At 35.0% G+C, this 23,320-nt stretch overlaps 1 protein-coding gene across 2 annotated transcripts in view; it reads right to left on the reverse strand.

Annotated features, from left to right (window-relative positions):
* Window positions 1-3,909: 3,909 nt before the first annotated feature.
* Window positions 3,910-23,320, reverse strand: part of adam11 (ADAM metallopeptidase domain 11) — a 40,618-nt gene continuing 21,207 nt past the window's right edge. Inside the window, exons 12-27 of one of the 2 annotated variants that reach the window (XM_026222909.1) lie at window positions 23,147-23,231; window positions 21,988-22,078; window positions 21,840-21,891; window positions 20,747-20,846; window positions 18,952-19,023; window positions 18,391-18,483; window positions 16,011-16,091; window positions 15,868-15,918; window positions 14,594-14,657; window positions 14,028-14,130; window positions 13,815-13,934; window positions 13,279-13,447; window positions 12,766-12,880; window positions 12,015-12,105; window positions 11,089-11,106; window positions 3,910-4,909 (exon numbers count right to left, since the gene is read on the reverse strand). In XM_026222909.1, coding sequence (XP_026078694.1) covers window positions 4,894-4,909; window positions 11,089-11,106; window positions 12,015-12,105; window positions 12,766-12,880; window positions 13,279-13,447; window positions 13,815-13,934; window positions 14,028-14,130; window positions 14,594-14,657; window positions 15,868-15,918; window positions 16,011-16,091; window positions 18,391-18,483; window positions 18,952-19,023; window positions 20,747-20,846; window positions 21,840-21,891; window positions 21,988-22,078; window positions 23,147-23,231 — 1,321 coding nt within the window. In that variant the 3' untranslated portion in view covers window positions 3,910-4,893. Of the gene's footprint in view, window positions 4,910-10,618; window positions 11,107-12,014; window positions 12,106-12,765; window positions 12,881-13,278; window positions 13,448-13,814; window positions 13,935-14,027; window positions 14,131-14,593; window positions 14,658-15,867; window positions 15,919-16,010; window positions 16,092-18,390; window positions 18,484-18,951; window positions 19,024-20,746; window positions 20,847-21,839; window positions 21,892-21,987; window positions 22,079-23,146; window positions 23,232-23,320 lie in introns of those variants that run through there. The other variant, XM_026222908.1, reaches the window with a different exon arrangement.

The following is a 23,320-nucleotide window of genomic DNA, read 5'->3' on the forward strand; positions in this document are numbered from 1 at the left end:
AACATTGCTACTCTTGAAGTTTTATAACTACATGTCGATACACAGTAGATACTTGCATTTGTGAAATGTTGTCTAGTACATTTGTTTTTTCTGTTACAAATAGATTTAGACCTTTGCATACAGACAATAATACATAAAATAAACATTGTTCTGGTCTGTTACAGCCGATACATTCTGAGAATTCTCTTCTGAAACATCAGAGACAGAAACATTTTTTCAAAACGAGCTTCGATTTGCTGGCAGTCTGTTCATTGTAATATAACAAATCATCAAGCAAGTTGTGAAGAAAACTACGGTTACATTTTTTTTTAGGAATGGTTTTTTTCCCTAACACAGTGCTAATCGATGTTAATGAGTTGTTCATCACAAACCACTAAGATAGTGTTGCATCATTGAGGAAAATTCTTGTTTGCAGTGAGCTTTAGCTGAACCTGATTATTCAGATCTACCATTCAATCTAACAGTCAAACAGACTGAAAATTACTATGAAGTATAATATCTCCAGAATAACTCTTTAGACATAGAAACCTAGAGTTTAAAATTCACACCGAAGGAGAAAATTGCTAAAACACTGGAACTCAGTGAATGAAATACACAGTGATTGGAATGAAACGTTGGAATGTAACTGAAGGCAATACATTTGAAACACGGCATCAGCTACGTTAATAGATTGTCCTTAATATTCCTCTCAGCATCTATCAAGTTGATGGTTTGGTAACAGAAGAGGTACAGTGGCCCAGAAACACATGCAAACCAAACTATCAATTGGCTGAAAACGGGGCTCGAGATGATGTATGTTGGACTGCATTAAAAAATGTCCCATTCATATTGCAAGACAAAAAGAAAAGAAAAAAAATCACCCAGTGAGAATGTGTGTCATTCTTTGGAATCTTGCACATGCTCTATATTTGGTGTAGATGTGTGATCATGTTTTTAAAGAATTCATTATATTTACATTAGCAAAGAATACATGACTGTGGCGAGTGGGGCGGGGCCGAGAGGCGTGGGACTCGATACTGGCGGTGGGGCTCAGGTGTAGCTCATCTCCAATCACTACACCTGGCCTCACTCCTCGTTCCCACGCCTCTCGGCCCCGCCCCACTCGCCACAATGACCATATTGTACATATTTTAGGAAAGAGTTCTATATATTTACTATGTATGTATATGTGTATATGTATATATATATATATATATATATATACTCTGTGTGTGTGATACGTGTGTGGCCCAAAGTCTTTCATTTTAATTTTGCTAATAGATCCCATTTTTGGCTGTAATTCATAACATTATGCATGAGCACTTCACCAGTAAACTAACCACTGGGACAGGCTGATCATTGGTGAATGTAACTCCGCTGAAGTTTTTGAAGGCACAAGAAAACATGATTTTGAACTGAACAAATATTGCTAATTTATCGTTACTTGAATCTGCTAAAAGAAAAGGTTCCATAGAAACTTGTGAAAATAATTGTGATGAGACAATATTTCCAAACATGTGGCCATCTGCACTGTTTGTATGAAAAAAGCACACACATTCCTGTTGATCATTTTAAATCTCAGAAGATTTTTCCCAAACTCAGATCACTGTTAAACCAAGTATCCACTGTGTACCACTCACTCTATTTCAGTTACTGGCTAATTCCTCTTGTACAGTACTTTTACTCCTTTTTAAAAGTTGAAAAGTTTGAAAGTTGTAATTAAAGGAAGTAATTCTATAAAAAGGTATATTAGACTTAATCAAATATGCTCTGGCTAGCCTCAGCTATTAAACCTTATTCAGTATACTTTATTTATACAACAGCATAAAGAGGTCTCCATTACGCCTTGGAAATAAAGAGCTAAAGTTATCCAGAAGAGACTGCAGGTTAGCTTAGGTGTCAAAAATTCAAGAATGTTGTTATATATATATATATATATATATAAGTACATTTCTAATTGAATCAATCAGAAGATCACATAATGTTCTGTGTGTAGATGAAATGCTGCCTCTGTGCCTTGAACTTCACCAAAGTCATTCAGTGAGTGTCTTGTCTTCTGCTGGCTGTGCACAAGGATCAATAAACAGCAGAGAGCTGATATGTCGTTTCTAGTGATTATGGTTTATGAGTAGGGTTCTTGGTTATTTGGTGCATTTTGTGTCTCCAATGAAGAGCATGACCTTACTGTCTTAAAATGCTGAACAATACATTTTAATAATTTAGCGCCGGATATGCTTTCAAATGGACAATGGTATCTGGATTTTTTTTTAAGATATACACAATGCCCATACATTAAAATGATAAATATTTTAAACTGTTGTTCATTTGTTCCTAACAGGGCAGACATTTGTTTCATGAAACTTTGTTCGTCTTCGGAACACAATTTAAGATATTTTGGATGAAAATGGAAGTCCCACAGACTGCCAAGTTAGTTACACTGTCAAAATGCAGAAAGGTATGAAAAGCATCGTCAGAATAGTCCATCTGCCATCAGTGGTTCAACCGTAATGTTATGAAGCGACGAGAAAACAGTTTTTTAGCAAAGAAAACAAAAATGGTGTCAGAGGAGACCGTTGACAAAGGAATTTGTTGAATAAAGTCGTTATTTATGTTTTCATCACTTACAAGCAGTATTCTCATCGCGTCATAACATTACGGTTGAACCACTGATGGCAGATGGACTATTCTGACGATGTCTTTCAGACATTTCTGGACTTTGACAATGTAATTTACTTGGAAGTCAATGGGACAGTCACAAGCCTCCAGTTTTCATCAAAAATATCTTAAATTATGTTCCAAAGATGAACAAAGTTTTACGGTGTTTGGAACGACATGGGGGAAAGTGATTAATGATAAAATTTTCATTTTGGGGTGTAGTATCCCTTTAAGTAAATGTCAACTTATTCTACTAACCTTAACCCTAACCTAGAAGTCTACTAATACACTAATGAGAGGAAGTTGACATACTGTAGTTGCAAAGTCACTTATAGCTAGTAGAATGTCTAATGTGGACTATCATGAAAATTTGTAACCAATTCATTTGGCTAAACTTCATCAAAATCATTTCAAATGTTTAACATCTCCTTATGATTTGATTTTCTCATTTTATGACGTCCAAAAGCACAGGATACCATAAATTACCCAGTAAATATACCTTTTTCCTTTCAAAATTTAAATCCCTTGCTTGTTTCTGAATACAAATCTAATTTGGAAATGTCCGAAAAATAAGTACTGCATGCCCATAAAATAGGAAAACAAAACTTTAAATAAAAATATCAATATCAATAACTATCAAAAATAAAATAAAATAAAATGTAAATGCAATAGTTTTTATGTAAATATTTTTTGATCCACGTTTAAAAGGTTAGTTCACCCAGATAGCAAAATTATGTCATTATGACTGCTTTGTTTTGAACTCTCTCAGACAACAGACACGGAAGAGAAGACAATGCTGAATTAAGTCGTAGTTTTTGCTATTTTTGGACCAAAATGTATTTTCGATGCTTGAAAAATTCTAACTGACCCTCTGATGTCACATGGACTACTTAGATGATGTTTTTCTTACCTTTCTGGACATGGACAGTATACCGTACACACAGCTTCAATGGAGGGACAGAAAGCTCTCTGACTAAATCTAAAATATCTTAAACTGTGTTCCGAAGATAAATGGAGGTCTTACTGGTTTGGAACGACATGAGGGTAAGTTATTAATTACATAATTTTGCTATATGGGTGAACTAACTCTTTAATATGTGTCAGTATGAAGTCCAATAGCACAGTGACGTCAGCCAGCAGATCATAGAGAAAAATTTGCTAAATAGTGGATGAGATTATTGTAGCATAAAAATGCTTGGAAATATGACTGACTATTGGATTTTTTGTATGTGGTTTTACCCCCATATATATATATATATATATATATATATATATATATATATATCCTCAGCTCAGTGCATTCAAATGGTGTTCCATTTATGCTTAAGATTTACAAATGTTACATAATAATTTTTTTTTTTAACTAAAATTACCTTGCTTTGCTTCACTCAGCAATGAAAAGTATAACTACATTAGACATACGAGCAATGCCTTATTTTTTGTTATGTAAAAGTACATTCATAGGATTATGCATGTTTTTTTTTTACTATTACAGATGACAGTAAAAGCAGCATGATTATAGATATTAGACTAGAATGAAGGTAAACGTGGAATGTTAGCAGACATTCCCCTGCAAGGCAATACATTGTTATGGGATTTCCACCGGGACATCCATAAATATTTCATCCAAATCTGTCTATCTGCATGAAACAGAGGGTACTTAAAAAGTCTAGGCTTCTCAGTGCTAAAAGTATTATACTTAAGCATCAAAACAAATATGGATTAATTTGTTAGCTCTCTGATTAGGACCACAATTAGTAAATTAAAATTAATACTAAAAAAGGAACTGAAAATTCTGACTTGGTTTATCTAAAAGCGAAACATGTCAAGGTGCCATAACTGAATATGCAGAGAGGTATCTGCATTTAGCACACAATCTTCAGAGTTTTTTTCAGAGCTCAACAATGTGAACTTTCTGCTCGACATATCTTCTTATGCCCCATGAAATAAAGAAAGTCAAACGGGTTCAAAATAACATGAGGTTGATTAAATGATGATTTTTTTTCAGTTTCTGTGCTGGGTTTAAAGGGAAAACCCCATTACAAATAGCCAACATCAGTAAAATCTAAATCAGTTTAAAAATGTTACCATGAGATGTACTTCTAGGCAACAGGTGACAGGCAGTAACAGGAAGTCAGAAAGACAGAACAGGGTGAAACTGGAGTTTGGTGAGAAAGTGGAAGACATCTGTAGATTCTTCTGTTTCCCTCAAAGTTTAAAGAGCACAGTGCAGAAGCACAGGAGAGCAGATGACATGCTTTATCCCCCTCCAGATCTGAAGAATAGACACAGAAAAGAGGGAAAATAAAGGAGGAGAATCAATATGTCAAATAATACAACTCACTGTGCATTGTTTATATTTTTTATTTGCCTGCAAATTGAAGACTATACAAGTAACTTCTAATGAAGAAGTAACTGAAGCAGTTATGTGATTGAAATGGCAGGGGTCATTCCTATTCTGCAAAATAATGAATAGACTTCTCCATCTTTGGAACTTGATATCATAATTTCACCAGTTTTATTTGAGTAGTTTTGTAAAAGGATTATAATAAATGCTTCTAACAAGATAGAAAGTGAAGATGAGGACACTGGAAAAAACAAATTATTCAAATTATACAAAGTAAAATGTCATTTAAAATACAAGGGTTTTATTAAAGAAAGAAAAATTATGAAATGTGTAATATTTCATGTACGTGTAAAAAAAAAAAAAAACATTATTAGTTCAATATGATCTGGAATAGTAAATGCACTGCATAAAAGGAATGACTTGTCACTTTAAATTATTTTAAATTAACTCAAATACTTACATTTATTATGCAAATGTATTATTCAAAGAATTTTTTAGCAACCATAAATGAAGCGTGAAGAGCAGCTTTCAAATCACAGAAAGTAAAACACTAAGGTCTTGGTATTTTATAAAACTGGTGGTAAAATGACTAAAAATTGTTTGAGATTATTGCATAGAACAGTTAACACATTGATGCAGACATTGCTAGTGGTTTTCTGCACTCATATTGGTAAATATGAGCAAAACAGGCTGTGAAATATATATATATATATATATATATATATATATATATATATATATATATATATATATATATATATATATATATATATTTTTTTTTTTCTCTTTATCGATTAAATATTTATTAAATATAAAAAAATACTCCCACCAAAATGTGCATCACAGTTATTAATACCTCAAGAAATTCTCATGAATAAAGATCTAATTCAAGTACATTAATTCATATTGTGTTTTTTATTTTGTAGAATCACGTTTTAATCCTTGTGCATTGTTCAAATTCACTACCCTTTCGTTATGTTCAGGATGAAAACATCCACTCAATTAAACAGCTGTAAAACTGTATCAGATTTTTGCATAAATCTGTTAATCAACTTTCAACAATCAACAATTCAAAACAACCAATGTTTTACAAAAAATCCAAGATTTGAACTCTTTAATTGCCGAGTTCATAAATGATGTCACTGATTTGGGGGGAAAAAACACAAAATGACTTATTTTCAACATAAAAGTAATTGTGGCTGGATTTTTTTACTTTTTATAACAGTCTTGGGCATGTCAAAGATTAGTAGCAACATTGGCTTTGATGCATTTTTAGTTTTTGTGCAGCATTAGATTTGAATTTTTTCTCCCTCATTTACTGTTCGTGGCTTTTTTTGCCCCAATGACTTCCATTATAATGACATTTATTGATTGCAAAGCCATGACACCATGTAATCATGCATTCTTGATTGTTGGTGGTTATCCCTGTTGGGAAGAGGTAACATTTGTTATTTTTACAGTTGATCACTAGGTTGGGACCATTAACCCTTTAGATAGGCCTGTGCAAAAAAAGCTTAGTTTCTGACTTGTATATGAAGCTATATGGAGTATAACAGCATATTATATTGTGTGTTTGTGTGTGTGTGTGTTTGTGTGAGAGAGAGAGAGAGAGAGAGAGTGTGTGTGTGAAAGAGACCTTTGCGCACTTACCTTGATGTCTTTGAGAAAATCAAAATGTACACCTCAGCTCTCAGAACTACATGGAGTAAACAAATGTGTATTAATGCACCTGCTGCCTTTTAATGGTGGTGAAAGTATTCGGTTGTCAAGTGATGACTTAAGAAGCGCTGTTTCCGGGTTCAGGCCTCAACTCGCTTCACTTGAGAATACGACCTCAGCAGCCATTTATGAGCTGTTTATTCATATTAATAATTTAAGCTAAACACTTTCAAACTTACGGTATACACTACAGTCTCTGTGCTCACAGCATCCCAAAAACAAATAATTTTTATATTTTTTTATATTTATATTTTCATTGTCTGGCTATCTGGGACATCAGTGTGGAGTTAAAGGTTAATATTATAACTATTTCACTAGTATTATATCACACTGTGAGTTTATATTAGCACCTTTTGTTGTTTTCTCGTGGTAACTGATAGAGCGTTTGGACACGGAAGCGGTGCTATGTGACGTCAGACTTAACAAGCGAATAGACTAAACAAAAGCAAAGTACGTGGATTTAAACACTTGCATACCATCGTGCTCGTCATTTAATGGTGAGAAGAGCAGCAAGCAACACGAGAAAGGGCTTGACTTGTACCAAAGTTTTAGAAATTATTATGCAGCTTGACCCCTCCAGCTTATTTGAAGTTGGTATTGCATTTTGGTTCATAATACATTACGTTCATAAATTTAATGCAAAGTAGATTTTTTTACAGGATTTAAAAATTTTAAAATGGCTTTAACGTCAAAAAAAGACGAGTATTTCATACATAGGCCATCTGTATTTTCACCATCAAAAGGCAGCAGGTGCATAAACACACTTCTTTTTTATTGTTTATCCATGTAGTTCACCTAGTGATCAACTGTAAAAAAACTAAAAACAAATGTTACCTCTTCCCAACAGGGAAAACCACCAACAATCAAGAATCTCACACACACACAAACACTATAATTTGCTGTTATACTCCATATAACTCCATATATAAGCCAGAAACTAAGCCTTTTTTGCACAGGCCTATCTAAAGGGTTAATGGTACCACCTAGTGATCAACTGTTAAAAAATAAAAAAATTACCTCTTCACAAAAGGGAAAACCACAAACAATCAAGAATGCATGAATACATGGTGTCATGGCTTTGGAATCAAAAAAAGTCATTATAATGGAGGTCAATAAGGGAAAAACAGCCACGAATAGTAAATGAGGGAGAAAAAATTTAAATATAATGCTGCACAAAAACTAACAATGCATCAAAGCCAATCTTGTTACTAATCTTTGACATGCCCAAGACTGTGATAAAAGGTAAAAAATATCCAGTCCACAATCACTTTTTAAATTGAGAATATGTAATTTTGTGTATTTTTTTTCCCAAATCAGTGACATCATTTATGAACTTGGTAATTAAAGAGTTAAAATCTTGGATTTTTTTTTAAACATTTGGTAGTTTTGATCAGGACTGAGGTTGATTAATAGATTTATGCAAAAAAAAAAAATATATATATATATATTTATCTGATACATTTTTACAGCAGTTTAATTTAGATAATGAAAGGGTAGTGAATTTGCCCACAGTGTACCGTTCAGTTTTTGAAAAATTTCAAACACAGACAAAGTTGTGGCCAAAATAAGACTCAACTTTACCCCCTAGTGGAGGAAAACGTCCCCAACAACGCATAAGGGTTAATCGTAAGTCATGAACGGCACTTAACTCTAAGGGCCCTATTTTAACGTTTTAAACGCAAAGTGTAAAGCGCACGGGCGCAGGTGCACTTAATCCACTTTTGCTATTTTAATGACGGAAAAACAGTTGGCGCCCACGGGCGCATGGTCTAAATAGGTTGTCCTTATTCTCTTAATGAGTAATGGCTGTTTATTGGGCGTAACGTGCAATAAACCAATCAGAGTCCCATCTTCCATTCCCTTTAAGAGCCAGTTGCGCTCATGCCATGACGGATTTGCTATTTGCAAAAAATTCTTATGAATTGTAATCCTTTGATTTTTTATATTTGGCATGTTTGTGTGCTGCTGTGCGTCCCTGTGTTTAATAAGCAGCGTGTAAGCACATTGAGGACCTGCCTATGCAGCAGTTCCCTGTCTCAAACCACATAAAAACCTGTAGGAAGAGCTGAAGAAGAGAGTCCGCAAGCGTGAACCTCGGAATATTTAAGATCTGAAGGGATTCTGTATTGAGGAATGGTCTCAGATCTATCGCTTTATATTCTTAAACCTTATTATGCATGAAATGGCAATCTCAAGATATATAGGTGCATCTCAGTAAATTAGAATGTCATGGAAAAGTTCATTTATTTCAGTAATTCAACTCAAATTGTGAAACTTGTGTATTAGATAAACTTATTTAGTCTGTGTGCATAAAATTTAAATATTTGGTTCTTTTACCAATACCACTTTTATCAATACCTCGACTTAGGTGCCCTTGAGCAAGGCATCGAACCCCCAACTGCTCCCCGGGCGCCGCAGCATAAATGGCTGCCCACTGCTCCGGGTGTGTGCTCACAGTGTGTGTGTGTGTGTTCACTGCTTTGTGTGTGTGCATTTCGGATGGGTTAAATGCAGAGCACAAATTCTGAGTATGGGTCACCATACTTGGCTGAATGTCACTTCACTTCACTTCACTTAATTTTGATGATTTTGGCTCACATTTAACAATCTCTTAAAAATCTCAACAAATTAGAATATGGTGACATGCCAATCAGCTAATCAACTCTAATCAACTTCTAATCAACTCAAAACACTTGCAAAGGTTTCCTGAGCCTCCAAAATGGTTTCTCAGTTTGGTTCACAAGACTACACAATCATGGGGAAGACTGCTGATCTGACAGTTGCCCAGAAGACAAACATTGACACCCTTCACAAGGAGCCACAAACATTCATTGCCAAAGAAGCTGGCTTTTCACAGAGTGCTGTATCCAAGCATGCTAACAGAAAGTTGAGTGGAAAGAAAAAGTGTGGAAGAAAAAGATGCACAACCAACCAAGATAACCACAGCCTTATGAGGAATGTCAAGCAAAATCAATTCCAGAATTTTAGTGAACTTCACAAGGAATGGATTGAGGCTGGGGTCAAGGCATCAAGAGCCACCACACACAGACGTGTCAGGGAATCTGCTGAACCACAGACAACGTCAGGGCTGTCTTACCTGGGCTAAAATGAAGAAGAACTGGACTGTTGCCCAGTGGTCCAAAGTCCTCTTTTAAGATGAGAGCAAGTTTTGTATTTCATTTGGAAACCAAGGTCCTAGAGTCTGGAGGAAGGGTTGAGAAACTCAAAGCCCAAGTTGCTTGAAGTCCACAGTCTGTGATGATTTGGGATGCAATGACATCTGCTGGTGTTGGTCCATTGTGTTTTTTGAAAACCAAAATCACTGCACCTGTTTATCAAGAAATTTTTGAGCACTTCATGTTTCCTTCTGGTGACCAGCTTTTTGAAGATGCTGATTTAATTTTCCAGCAGGATTTTGCACCTGCCCACACTCCCAAAAGCACCAAAAGTTGGTTAAATGACCATTGTGTTGGTGTGTTTGACTTGCCAGCAAACTCACCAGACCTGAACCCCATAGAGAATCTATGAGGTATTGTCAAGAGAAAAATGAGAAACAAGAAACCAAAAAATGCAGATGAGCTAAAGGCCACTGTCAAAGAAACCTGGGCTTCCATACCACCTCAGCAGTGCCACAAACTGATCACCTCCATGCCACGCTGAATTGAGGCAGTAATTAAAGCAAAAGGAGCCCCTACCAAGTATTGAGTACATGTACAGTAAATTAACATAATTTCCAGAATTCCACAATTTTTTTTATTATTATTATTCTAATTTGTTGAGATTTGGTGAATTGGTGGGTTTTTGTTAAATGTGAGCCAAAATCATCATAATTAAAAGAACTAAAGACTTAGAAACTACTTCAGTCTGTGTGCATTGAATTTATTTAATACACAAGTTTCACAATTTGAGTTGAATTACTGAAATAAAGGAACTTTTTCATGACATTCAAACTGAGATGAGATGGACCTGTAAGTTTGAAAATCATAGTCAGTTAGTGCATATTAACAGTGTTGACAAAATAACAGCATTATAATGAATACAAAACAAACTGGTCATGCTAAATTATTTTTCTAATATAATGTTACTAACAGCAACAAATGTCCATACCTTAGCCAAACATGCCAATGTTATATTGTATTTTATTCCAATTAATTGTCCATTATAACTATGCATGGAAACTAATGTGATGTTGTATTGATTGATGTATTTGAAATGAATCTGTGACTGAGGTAATGCAAACATAAAAAAAATAAAAAAAATAAAAAATAAAAAATAAAACTCAGAGAATGTAAATAGGCAGGCGAAGATGTGAAAACAGCTGGTGCAATATGGGCTAGGTGGATATGGGTGTATGACATCACATCATGTCTTGTTGTGCAAGCTCATACCTTCCTCTTCTGATATTTCTGTATTCAAGAAACAAAACAGAGAGAGAACAAATGAGATTAAATTATGCAAAAGAAAAATGTCACATTAGAAACTGTGATGCATTTCCAATAAAAATAAGGAAAAGACATTATTTACTGCAGCCAAAACGATAATAACTGGTCTCAGATCATTTATCATTTATCAGTATTTCATGTCCAGACTCACATAAAGTTTGAAATGAATAAAATGTAAATATATGTGCTTACACTCTTTGAATGTGTTGTGTCTACTTTCAAGCTTTAATTCGTCAGGATAATATAATTTCATATTAGTGATATTATTGTGAAGATGCAAAAAAAAAAAAAAAAAAAAAACTAGTGAAACTTTTATTTTTAATTATTTTGAATGAGTACATTAAAACAAACTATCTGAAAAAAAAATTGTTGAGCAAATGGTTGACTGTTCTGATGTAAAATACTAACATTATAATCACACAGGTGGAGAGAGTTGTAAAAGAGTTTTACAATATAATTCTATTGGACCCACAAAAAATAATTCTGGACAGTTTAGAGGCTACATTTGCCATGATTCTGACAGTGACGTACATAAACACGGTTTTCTTTTAAGATTGTTAGCAGTATTTTATGTATTTCTGTACTTGATCATGTATTTAATCAGGGTTATCGGAGACCTACGTTTTGCACAGTTTAAGGTGGAGGAAATCCTTTGAGTTGCAGATGTTAAAATGTGATTCTCCATGGTCAAGCTTAATTTGTTTGCTTTCTAATCTCATATTTAAGAAGGTTTATTTTTAGAAAAAAAAAAATAATAATAGCATCCCTTAAAAAAAATAGACAGGTAGTCACTGTTGTGCTCTTTTACAACTGAAATAAGAACTGAAAGCTACTTGATTAGCTCTTTATTGCAGGAATTGTGAATGTCTTACTTGAAGCCCCAGCCTGTTCCTCCCAGTACTATAGCTGCCAGCAGTATCGCTCCCGCTATGGAGCCAATGATGATGTTTGTACCACTTGGACCTGTTGATAGACGGAGAAGAAGAAAAAAAAACAATCATATTTTCTAACTTTTATTTTGTCATGTGCTTTTATTTTGAAGTTTAGTTTTTAGCGTAGTCTGGTTTCCTTCGTGTTTCCTTTAATTTAATTAATTGGTTTTAGCTTTATTTCACAAACAGTGCTCAAACATGCTCTCTGGAGAAGGAGGCAGTCACATGTCGTCGTAACATTTGGTTTGACACAAATGAAGAACCTGACAACCTCAAAGGCAACTGATATCTCTCAATATATGCATTCACAGAACAGAACTCCACATCTGGATATTTTATACAGTTATTTGAGCTTCTAACCTATCAGAATCTTAAAAATGACTGATGATTTCGCATATGTTTATAAGTCAGTGATTCCCAAACATTTTGAAATAAATGGACTCCATTATGATTGAAGGAATGGGGAAAAGGCCCATTTTTATAATCAATGTATGTATACAATTACACCTGTGTACCACCATATGTATCTCATTTTAATTAAACAATTTTGAGCTTTAAGAGCACTGTATGTTCTCAGTGTTAAACAGACACATGGAGCTCTTAAAGTATTAGTATTCCATTCTAAACACAAGCAAAGAGATGCTGGACCAACTAAAGCTCGAACGCCCATGTGACTAAATGTGTTGTGAACCTTTATTCTTCTCAGGACCATCTGCAGGCTGGGGGTCTGGAATGGGGTCATACACACTGCAGTCCTTCCCAGTGTAGTCTGCGTCACAGATACACTTCACCTCATTACTGCATGTCTGAGACAGAGAGAGGCAGAGAATGTCTGGATAAACCTAACGCTGGAAAAATACTTCGGCTCACTTACTACAGTATAGGAAATCTATCTGGACAGTCAAAGTTTGAGTGAGAATTACGGATGTAAGATGTAGTTATATTAATCTATTTCACAGCATGAACATAGTCAACACTTTGAATAAAATCAGTAATATTAACAAAATATTAAATATATCTTTATTTGTGATCCAAAGATCAATGAAATTCTTACAGGTTTAGAAAAATAAGAAAGTGACTCTGAGATTGAGTCAAATGCCCTTTTGAAAAATGTACCAGTCTATGCTATGAGGCAAACGCAGTCAAGCCCAAAACAGACAGGAAGTGACTGGGATGTTAGATTTGGGTAAGATGAACAACTCACCCCGTGATCAGAGCAGACGTGAGAGGAGGACGATCCGGGACAGGAGGACAGGTTGAAGGTGGTGACTGGCAGACAGCGATGGTCCAGGCACATCATATTAGGGCCACACGGCGTCCCGTCCTCCACGTACCCGAGATCAGTGCCATCTTCCAACACTGCATGACCCCCACTGAACATACACAAACAACAGCTCAGTACAAACACACAAACACACACTGCAAAGCACTCATGAGGCAAGTCCTACAACTTTTTAAATTAATTTGTACAATCTCATTTGTATGTTTTCAGTTGGAAATCCCATGTTTCCATTTGATATCACGAACTCATCACCTTTATTCATGAAATGAATAAAAACATTTACATTTCTGTCTTAAAACTTTGTCACTCATGGTGAGATATGCTGTAAAAGCAGAGAACAAATGCAGCATCCAAAGCCCTAAATTCATCATATCCATCATCTTGTTTTCCAGTAAAAAATATCTGAACAAGCTTAAAATAAATGAATTATTCTGAAGAATATAATGTATGCATATTACCGACAGTCCAGGTACTTGTTCTGATGATAGATGGTGAGACTAGTGGTTTCTCCATTTAAGTCTCCAAACCGTGGCTTCGCCGTGATATTAGTGCATAATAAAAATCCACACAACACATCCCTGTGAAAGCACAAAGAAATAACAGTGGAAGACACACAAGAAAAACAAAGGGACAGAAAATGATCTCATTAAGAAGGTTGTTCATGCACTCACTGTTTATTGCACTGAATCCAGCTGTGTGAGCTGTCCTGACCACAGCTGCCACGCTCCGTACCCTCAATGTTCAGCTTCTCATAACACATGCGATCTGCTGCATCTAACAAATTAAACGAGAGATATGTACATACACCTGTAGTAATACTACACTTTATGTATTCACTAATGATTGTCCCGAATGTGGCCGAAACACACTTTTTTTTCTGCCTTGAAAATAAATTGTGAAGTTTCCATCTGGTATTATGGGATGGAATATCATACCTGTATATTTTACAAATAACTGAATATTTAATAAATAAATATAATGTTAATATACCAAGCCACTTATGTCAGATGTTATGCAGGGAATGGTTTCTGTAGCATTTTTTATAGAATTTTCTGTAAAGAAAAAGAAAAAAAAAAAAAAAAATGTGTTGCAATGTGCAGAATATTTAATTCTAGTGATGGGCTTACAAGTTTAATGTAACAGAATATAACAGAAAAATTCTACTTTGCCATGCTGGGTCAAATCAGTAGTAGAAGTATTCCAATACATACTGGACAATATAAAAGACGCTACTCACTATGGCCCCAGAGCGCCTGACACTGGGCATCCCTGGTTTTACAGCGGCCCCCATAGCAGCGCCCCTGAGAGAGCAGTAGAGAGTACATCAGCTTTCCATATAAACTCACTCATTCAGCCAGACGTCAAAAAATAAAACAGAGCAAAGATGCTTTCTAATGGCTAATATCCTCTGTGACTACAGCATAAAAAGAATTAAAGTTGTACACAGTAATTTGTCTCCACTGAAAAACTCTTTTTGTGAGTGTGATTTATCATTTTACATAATATAAAGAACATTCTGTGGAAATATATCCTTGATACCTCTAATATTGACCGATTTGGACCATGTTATTAAAGCTAAGATTCTCAGTGCTATATGACACAATTATGGGAAGATTATTGTAAAAGATGTCTATTTATTATTATGCGCATGTCCAAAAACATTGAAATGGACCACCATTCACTAAAAATGTTTTGTATAACATTATTAGTAAAATGAAATAAAAGTAGAAAATGGCATTAGTATATAAATGAATATATACAATTTAAGTAGTAGTTTGGAGTAGATCCGGCACTACACACAAAATTAAAGAAAAACTGAAATTGAATAATCAAGTGTAATACTGCATCTTCATTGTACGTATTTATTACAAATAAACTGATTATTGTTAGAGCTACAAAAAACGTTCACTCAAGTGCAGTGAGTGAATCCCTTTGTTTGTTTGGAATGCACAGATCTAATAGCTCTATATTGTTACCGATCAGATGTTTTTCCCCAGCTGTTCCTCAAACGTTCATTTAAGACAAAACCAACAATGCTATGTCAATATACAAACACACCCAGACAGATATTTTGAAATACTGTAATTCTGTGTGTATCTGACCATTAATTAGGGATCAAGGATCGCACGCTATCTGAGAGACCTGTCTTTCTGTGTCTGCTTTAGGTGAGTAACACATCACAATCTTTTTTGTGGCTTGTGATTAATAACACTTTTCACATGTGTATTAATATTAAGGTCTATTTGCAGTTTCTAATGATAGAAAAGATGTTTCTCAACAGAATTATATGATATTCAGTTCTTGTCCGACCCAAAATCATGTGCCCCTTTAATCACTGAAACATTTAAATTCATTTTAACTGAAATCATAGTTCATGGTAAAAGTTTAACAAGAGAAGTCTGCCAGTGTTATACAGTAAATCATGTAAACAAAATACAGTAACAATGCTTAGTACTCTTGTTTTAAGAAACATGTATGGTTCATTTTAGACAGAAAAACAAATGATTTTACCAGTCCAGAATTGCACATGTAACCATCCAGTTTGTGGACATTATGTGGACACTGTTTGAGAAATGAATGAGAAGCATATGTAAATGTCTTATTATTATTACGATAATAATTTAAGTGATGATTTTATATAAATGTATCATTACTTTACTCGAATCTCCAGTGCATGTCTCCGGCACATCACAGCCGTTCACTGCATCCCTGCAGACGACTCCTCTCTGCTCATACTGCAACACACAAACACACTTCTACCTCAGTGTTTATCAGTCTTTCAGTAAGTCAAATACACATTAAAGTACTGTATACAAAATGAATGGTAATGCTAAATTACACTGAATATTCAACAAAAACAAGTCGTAAATCAAAGGCTTTTCAGAGTCTAATTACAAATGAAAAATTATTAAATATACTGTACACTGATATTATTATTATTTAAATGATATTGCATTTTCTGTTCTCCTTTTCATTATTAACGTGAATGTACAGTATAATGAGCCTTGGGAAAAAGCTTTTTTCACAAGGGATGACTTAAGTTCATGGTTCTATTTTATCTCAGTTACATGTTGCACTGATTTTAATATGTTATATCAATTGGACACATTCAGAATTGTTTGTTTAAATTATTCTTGGAAAAAATGCGCATCTGTACTGGAAGTAAATGATGGCATTTATATATAAAACAATATTTTATCATGATGTAGTGATTCAAGGGAAATGACTGAATTAGTTAATATCATTGTAATAATATAATCAAAAGTACAAATGTGAAGAATAGAAACCATCCAGCAGGACATCTGAGAGTATTATCTTAAACATAAGTTACAAACAAGTAAAATGTTATTTATATATCAACAACCTGGTTTAAGATATAAGATTATATTTAATATAATAGGCACAGACCTGTAATAGAACTAACTTTGCTCTTGTGCTGACATTATTTTTGTGAAAAAGGCCTATTTACAGCAGTGGTGCTTCTATGTATAGTAATGAAAAATGTGATAAAATAATGACTAATAATGTAAAATATCTTCATGAGTTCATTCGTCTAATGATTCTAATGAATTGATTCTTCAAAAACATACATTTCAACACAACCAGTGTACCGGATCACAAACAAATTATTTTTACTAGTGGATTACTAGAATGAAATATTGGCTTGGTTGGCAATTTCTCTTTGTTGGAAAGACTTCATGTTTTCTTGTCTGGATCTTACATCCAGCAGCAGAATATGCATTAGTGTATCATGGAAGCTTCAGTAACTTAGTAGCCACACACTGGGCTTGCAGACATTTCATGCTGTAATGTGATGAATAGATTGCCTGCTATTTTGCAAGTACTGAGTGCTTGAAAAAAGAAAAAAAGAAAAAAAAATCCATGGAAGCAAAAGCATGTTGGCCCAAATTGGATGTCTTAAGCTCTTCCAAAGGGAAGATATCTATAAAAAATTTTTTTGCCTGAGATGCTTAAGTCTAAATCTTTTGACCAATCTAAGGTTGTTGAACTAAATGATGCACTAAAAGAAACAGTGATGCATTATTGAAGCAAAGCCTTTTTTGAAGAATGTTTCTTTGAACACTTAAGGTTGTACAAAATAGCTGCTTTATTATCAGTTATCAGTGCCACATTTGAACAGAGTTTTTCAGCTCTGAAGATCATCAAAATTCAGCTAAGTTCACTAAAGGCAGAGAGTAGATTGCTGAGTTTGTCTGTTCTCAGCATTGAGTCAGAACCCACCAAGGCTTTTGAATGTAGATGACTTTATGAAAAGATTTGCTGAACAAAATGCCTTCAGCTACTCAATTCAAAGTACAGCTCTCACAGTACTTTGATATCATGCACCACTTGTTCTGTGCAGTGCTGCTTTGAGTTGAACACACCTACAGGTTTTTTTTTCTTGTCAGGTGGTTCTCAGTTGTGTCTGGTCATTGGTTATTCCCTTGATTAGGTGCATTTATACATTAGGTGTTTCAGATGTATCTTTTTAGTCATTAGTCCTTATATATGGTGCTTTTGCATCCTTTATAAATCTTATATCTGTCATTACCGGTAATTATTCAAACTTTCCACAGAAGAAAAAAAAGTTAAAGTTTTGAAATGATATGAGGATATGAAATTGATATCAACAGAATTTTAATATTTTTAAAGAATTTCTCCTTTTAGTCATTATACACAGAAAACTGCCCCCTTTGGAGCAGCCTTCAAATCTCATTCATACGTCTGCATATTCAAACTTTATGTGTTGCGATTCACTGCATGACACAAGAAACATGCCCTCTTCATGCTTCAATATATGCATACGCAGAAGGTTTGCAACAGTGAAGGGGAATTCTTAGTAAAAACTTTAATTTGTAACTTCTTTTTTAAAGCAAAGCTTGATTATGGACATCTTCTATGATGCTTAGTGACCAAGTACTGGCAAGCTCCAAAAAGGACCAAAACCACCACTATGATGGTCCTTTGGTCATTTGAGCCTTGACAGCAAACATGAATGAAAATTTTTGCATAAACAATTCTGCCACCACTTACCTTGCAACGGCTACAACAGAGTCCATTGCTACACATTGCATCATGGGTCAAGGTGCATTTTTTACAGCATGCACCCCCGGCACGAGAGCAATCCTACAAGAGTGCACAGCCAATAAAAAACATCCCATTAGCTTATCACAGTAATGCGATTATCACCTTCACTTATAATAACACACTTTAAAGAGATAGTTCATCGAAAAATGAAAATTCTGTCATCATTTACTCACCCTCAACTTGATCCAAACCTATATGAGTTTATTCTTCTGTTGAGCACAAAATAAGAGATTTTGAAGAATGCTGGTAGCCCAACAGCTGACGCTAGCCATTAACTACTTATTATAAGTAATTATTAGTAATAATTATTATTATTAGTATTATAAGTAGCCATAGTATTTTTTCCATACTATGGAAGTCAATGGCTACCAAAAAATGTTTGTAAATGATGACAGAACTTTTATTTTTGGGTGAACTATCCCGTTAAGGCAGGGTATGAATGATATGAAGGATAGGTTCCTATTGGATTTTTAAAGGATATTTGAGTGAGGTCATCTTGTCACCCACCAATTGGGAGCCACAGTCACATTCTTCTCCCTGTTCCACAAAACCATTGCCACATTCAGGAGGATCAAACAACTGTAGCGACAGGAAATAATATGTCACTGCCACATACATTAAACATACAGTGTTGAGCAAGCTACAGAAATCTAAATCTATCCATTAAAGAAAAAACTGCACTTAAAGATACATGGTAAAAGTAGTTAAATACATTCAGACTGCTTCATATATTTATTGTGAAGTCTGTGGTGGGAAGCGGTTCCATTTCCCAGAATGCATGGCAGCATAAGTGACGCAGTGATATAAATATTTGAATTATTATTTTTGTAGCATAATTTGCATTGGTGTTGTATTTGATCATTTTTGTGTGTTAAGCTGAGTGAACCTTGCTACGGTCATAAAAATCTACTTTCAGTTGTCTCATTTTCAGAGACCGTGAGCTCATTGTTTGCTACATTAGCATCAGAATTAGGATCTCTGGACAAAAAGACAGAAGACACTTTACAAAACTCCAAGTCATTGGATCTCCAATCACAACTTTCACAAGATGAGCATTGTGTACTAATATGCAGAAGGCACAAGAAGTGTGCTGGTACTAACATAAGTGTCTGCAGCAGCATGTTCATCTCGCTCATGGACACTGACTATGGTATTAAAATTGGAACAGAGATGGCTGTAACCTCACTAACACTCCTTTCCCACTGTCAGACAAATGTTAGTGTGGGCAAAGGGCATTGATGCAGACTGACACCCATCAATCTGATGATTTGGCTCCTGCCTGTGTATTGTAAGACTGTATACACTGAGAGGAACTCCCTCAGCATGTGTGATGGTTAGCAGGCACTCTAGGCAGCTACCTTCACTGGTTCATGTTTCTGTGAGACCAAGGGTGTTCAAGATGCTGTGGCAGGCCACAGGGAAATTTTACTGACCCTGGTGCCTTCAAGGATATACTGTAGACAAGGGATACTCAAATATGGACCTTGAGATTCAATTTCCTGCAGAGTTTAGCTCTAACCCTAATCAAACACACCTGAGCATGCGAATCAATGACAATCAATGTCTTTGGGATCATTAGAAAATCACAGGCAGGTGACTTTGATCAGGGTTGGAGCTAAACTCTACAACCCATTGGCAAGATTTGAGGAACCCTGCTGTAGAGTAATTTGTCTCACTTCTGCACATCCCACGGAGACCTACACTACATCCCTAGATCCCCAAAGTGATGGACAGGTACAGCATTCTAGCTGTAGCCTAGCCACCTAACATTGCATCTTGGTTAAACAACACAAACATGACTGGGACCAATATCCACCTTTAAAATCTCTTGTTTGAAGAAGACACCAGTTGATTTGGTGATCGGGTCACAATTACATTTGGACATACCACTGAAGTGAAAGCAGGGGTACTTCATCCAACTTTAAAAGCAGTTCATGGCTTTTGCCAGCAAAAAAAAAAACTAAGATTTTCATTAAATTGGCAATAGTTATATTGGATTGCAATCACCATCACTGTTACTGGAATGTTGGATAACCAGGACCCAGTATATCGGGTGGTTAAGAGGCCATAAAATGACCTCTGCTGTTGTAAAATGTCTTCTTGTCTTTCCACAAAGATTAGTACAAAGGCTACAGAATTTGCAAGAATAATGTCTGTGAAAACATAGCATAGCATTTGATAAAACTACCCTACTACTTGGTCGATTAAACCACTTTGTTGCTTGTAGTGTTGTTGCAAAAATGTGCCAATAAACATAATCGTTTTTTTCTTCTCCCATTTTAAGTGGATGTTCCAGACAAACCTTGTTAGGTTTATTGAAGAGGCAACTCCCTCCTCCTTTCTGGAGGAACTGAATGTACTCCTCTACACTGCACCGTGAAAACTTTCTGGGTAGATAGTATCTGTCAGGATCACATAACACAGTTCACAGTGTTCAGTTACCCTTACATGGAAAGTGTGTAAAACTAATTGATAAGGAACAGCAAAATGTAAATTACATTTGACAGACACTTTTATCCAAAGCAACTACAGTATATAACGTATACATTATGAGGCATCCTAAGAATCAAATCTATGACTTTAGTATTGCTAATATACTGTATGCTCCACCAGTTGTGCTACAGAAACAAATTATTTTGTAGACATTAAGACTTGAAATGATACTCTCCACAGTGAAGCAACAGTTCAATTAGAATCCTGCAGAGCAAGCTGAATCTTACAAATGTGTAGCAATCTGAAGAGTAACAATCTGGTTTCATGGCAAAAACATTTACACTCTATCATCCACTTGAGTACTGAGGTTAAAGTAATACAAGAAGCAAGGTTGTGTGCCATGCAGAAATTAACTGATAATTATTTTAAAGTAAATTTGAATTAAGGTAGAAAACATAATGCAGAATAGCAGTTCAAATCGATTTTAATTACATTGAATTTAAATTAAAAGAAATTGACATAACTGTTATATTTTAACTAAAGCTAAACTTAGTTGGCTTGACAGCCTTGTTTGCAAGTTTGAAGGTTTATATAGACCTTGGGGGAGAGAAAATTAAATACAATTAATTTCATTGTATTTAATTATTCAACTTTAGTGGACAATGTGGAAGAACACTTCCAAAATCCATTAATTGTGTTGAAATATTTTGCATTGCAATTCAATACATTTTTCTTCCAGTCATGCTGTGGGATAAAGTCAGTTAAATTCAGGACCTCAATTCTGGATTTTGCGCAACCCTGGCAAGAATACACATCAAGCAAATCATGTGCAATGGGGCCTCATGGTTGCAATGAACTTGTCAAATATTTCTGACACAGCTATGTACTTAGCATAGTACATGTTTCAGCATAAGTGTTTAAATAAAAATGCTCCTACACAAAGACCCAAAAACTTGACTCACCCGGTATCCTCCATGATGCAGCCTAACCACGGATCTGGACACTTACAATCTCCTACAACACACACAAACTCATTAAAACAAAATTCCTTTTTTATTTTGATAGATTTCGTCAAGAGTGGAGAAATGGGTTTATAGAGTAGAAGGCTACCTGCAGTAGCACGATCTTTATTCCACATCATTCCAAGGTTCTGTCCTAAAGTCTGACACAAGGTTATAGCCATGGGTCCCACGTTTCCATACTGACATATACACAAAGATGGTAAGTTAGTAATCATTTAGCAGATGATATAATGCAAAGTGACTTATTATAGAAAGCATGCGTATTATAGAAATAATCCCTCTGGTGAAACCTGAGGTTATAGGTGAAGTGTGTAATTACTGTCTCTCTATCAGAAGCTGGCAGAATTGTAAAAAAAAAAAAAAGAACATATAATGCTTTCCAAAAGTTTGGAAACATCCTAGACAAAGTGAAGTTTAAACAACATCAGCATAAGTCATTATTTTGTGAAAAGAAGATATGAAAATATATTGTTTTAAATACAAGATATTTATAAAGCATTTATAAACAGAGTTCTAATTGGTCTGTGGTTTAGTAACCTTAATCAATCACTAAAGCCATAAAGCAGTGCTGACGCAATAATATTTTAAAAAGAAACTTGGACCAAGTTTAATCCATTAATCAGGCAACACAGCTGCCAAAGTTGCATTGTGTATGTCTAACTGTTATATACTGTATATTGCCATCATTATTGTTGGTTTAAAGATAATTGGAAGTTATTTTAATTTTAAAATTAAACCAAGAACTGATATGGATTCATGCTGATATGGTCAAAAAATCCCACTCTGAGACCTTAAGCATTTGGAGGGCACTGTAGTTCCACCCCAAATGACACCACTGCTTGAGCCAGTTTGGACAGTGAATGCATTACTTGTGAGGAAATCATCTGTCTAATGGATGATTTATAATTCACTCTGCAAATTAAGATGGGATGGTAGAAAGTCAATGAATTGCTATTTAAAACAAAAATAAATTTGGCTTTTCATTACCAGAATGGAACCATATTCAGTCAGTTGCAGAACTTGCTCCCAACTTGTTTGTTGAAAATAAACAGACCTTGATGCTTACTTAGAAGTTATTTGATTGATTTTATGAGGACAAATTGTATTTCTTCGAAACACCAGTAATTCGTAATAAGAAAATAGGGTCAATTCACGTTCGCAAAGTGACTCAAGGACAAAATGGTGATGGATCATCGTTTGTTGCTTTTTTGCTATTTGGCTCTGTGTTTTAGCCACTTAGTTCTCACCTCATTCACTCCTCCTCCTCGTGTTGGTGTGCAGATGCCCTCGATGTAGGCAGTGCCACTGCTTCTGCTCTGAAATGTGCGTCCCCTATGGGCAAAATAACACCCAGAATATTTTCAGGTTTTAAACTTCTTACAGAGTTGGTTAATTAATTAATATTAAAGTGCAGTTCCACT

The sequence above is a fragment of the Carassius auratus genome, chromosome 37 (genome assembly GCF_003368295.1).
Source record: "Carassius auratus strain Wakin chromosome 37, ASM336829v1, whole genome shotgun sequence".
Lineage (NCBI taxonomy): Eukaryota > Metazoa > Chordata > Actinopteri > Cypriniformes > Cyprinidae > Carassius > Carassius auratus.